The sequence below is a fragment of the Penaeus monodon genome, chromosome 34, assembly GCF_015228065.2.
Source record: "Penaeus monodon isolate SGIC_2016 chromosome 34, NSTDA_Pmon_1, whole genome shotgun sequence".
Taxonomy (NCBI): Eukaryota; Metazoa; Arthropoda; class Malacostraca; order Decapoda; family Penaeidae; genus Penaeus; species Penaeus monodon.
The window spans coordinates 31,043,388-31,044,464 of record NC_051419.1 but is presented as its reverse complement, the minus strand read 5'-3'; the positions used below and the strand labels follow the sequence as shown (position 1 = coordinate 31,044,464).

Here is a 1,077-nt window from a genome sequence, read left to right as displayed (position 1 = left end):
AGGGGGGTTTTACTAGCCCGTCTTCAAGGGATGAAAAAAACCATTCCGTTCGAGATAAACATTTACTAACAAGCTTACAAGCAATGAACCACATCGTATCTTTAAGGGGAAACGTAATTTGTGTTTCCTCGCCTTCATGTGATGATGCTTGCGTTCGGCTGCAATTTTAAATTTAGGGAAAAAATGAGAGGCGTATTTAAAAATAATAACATTTAAAAACAATATCACAAAAATACTAAAATTCGTAGAAAACATAAGAAAAAAGAAAGAGGCGATATTTAAAAATAAAACAAAAAAAGATATCTATAATGATACCAAAAAGGTCGTATGACTCACACCTTCAAGGCAGGGATTTGCGAGAAGAGGAGGAATCTTTCGAAGTTGTGAAGCTCGCACGCCAGGTCCCTTTAATCGGCTTCCAGAGTTCCAACACGACTTCACTCGCACCCTTTCGTTTCAGTACAGCCGCCGCAGAACGTTTTTTCCTGGGGCCGGGGGGGGGGGTTGTGGGGGGAAAGGAAGGGGTGTTATTTAAGTATTTTTTATGATAATATATGAAATATGTTATGTTACATAATTTTAATATGTATGTATGTTATATACTACACCCTTTTTCCCCTTCACTTTTCCCATGTTTTAACTCTCTTTCTCTCGCTCGATTTATATTTTCTTTATTTAAAAATTTCCTTTGAAGAACCAAATTTAGCAACTCGAACACCAGATTCCCAAAACTGAACTTACTACTGAGAGCGATGCCAATTTTGTTTCTGGGCTTTTCCATCACGCATTGACGTAGAATCAACTTGGAACGGCTTTTTAAGTTATCTTCAAAAGGGGACGGTGAATCCCCAGGGGCTGCGCGCTTCCAGTAACTTCTTGGTATGTTCAGATTCCTGGCCAGAACACAGGGAAACCGACAGCAGGCTTACCAACACGAAGGCGAAGGCGGACGGATGCATTTTCTACGGGAAGAAAATGGGAGATGGTTATAATTCTCTTTTACCGGTAGGACTCCAAGAAAACGGGTTAGGTTGACAGATGGACATGGAATATCACGTACACTCGCACAGATCGGGC

General features: G+C 40.6%; 1 protein-coding gene across 1 annotated transcript in view; it reads right to left on the bottom strand.

Annotated features, from left to right (window-relative positions):
- The window catches only part of LOC119594885, a 5,305-nt gene extending 4,524 nt beyond the window's left edge, over nt 1-781 (bottom strand). Inside the window, exon 1 of the mRNA XM_037943959.1 lies at nt 742-781. Coding sequence (XP_037799887.1) covers nt 742-781 — 40 coding nt within the window. The remainder of the gene's footprint in view (nt 1-741) is intronic.
- Between the last annotated feature and the right edge of the window lie 296 nt (nt 782-1,077).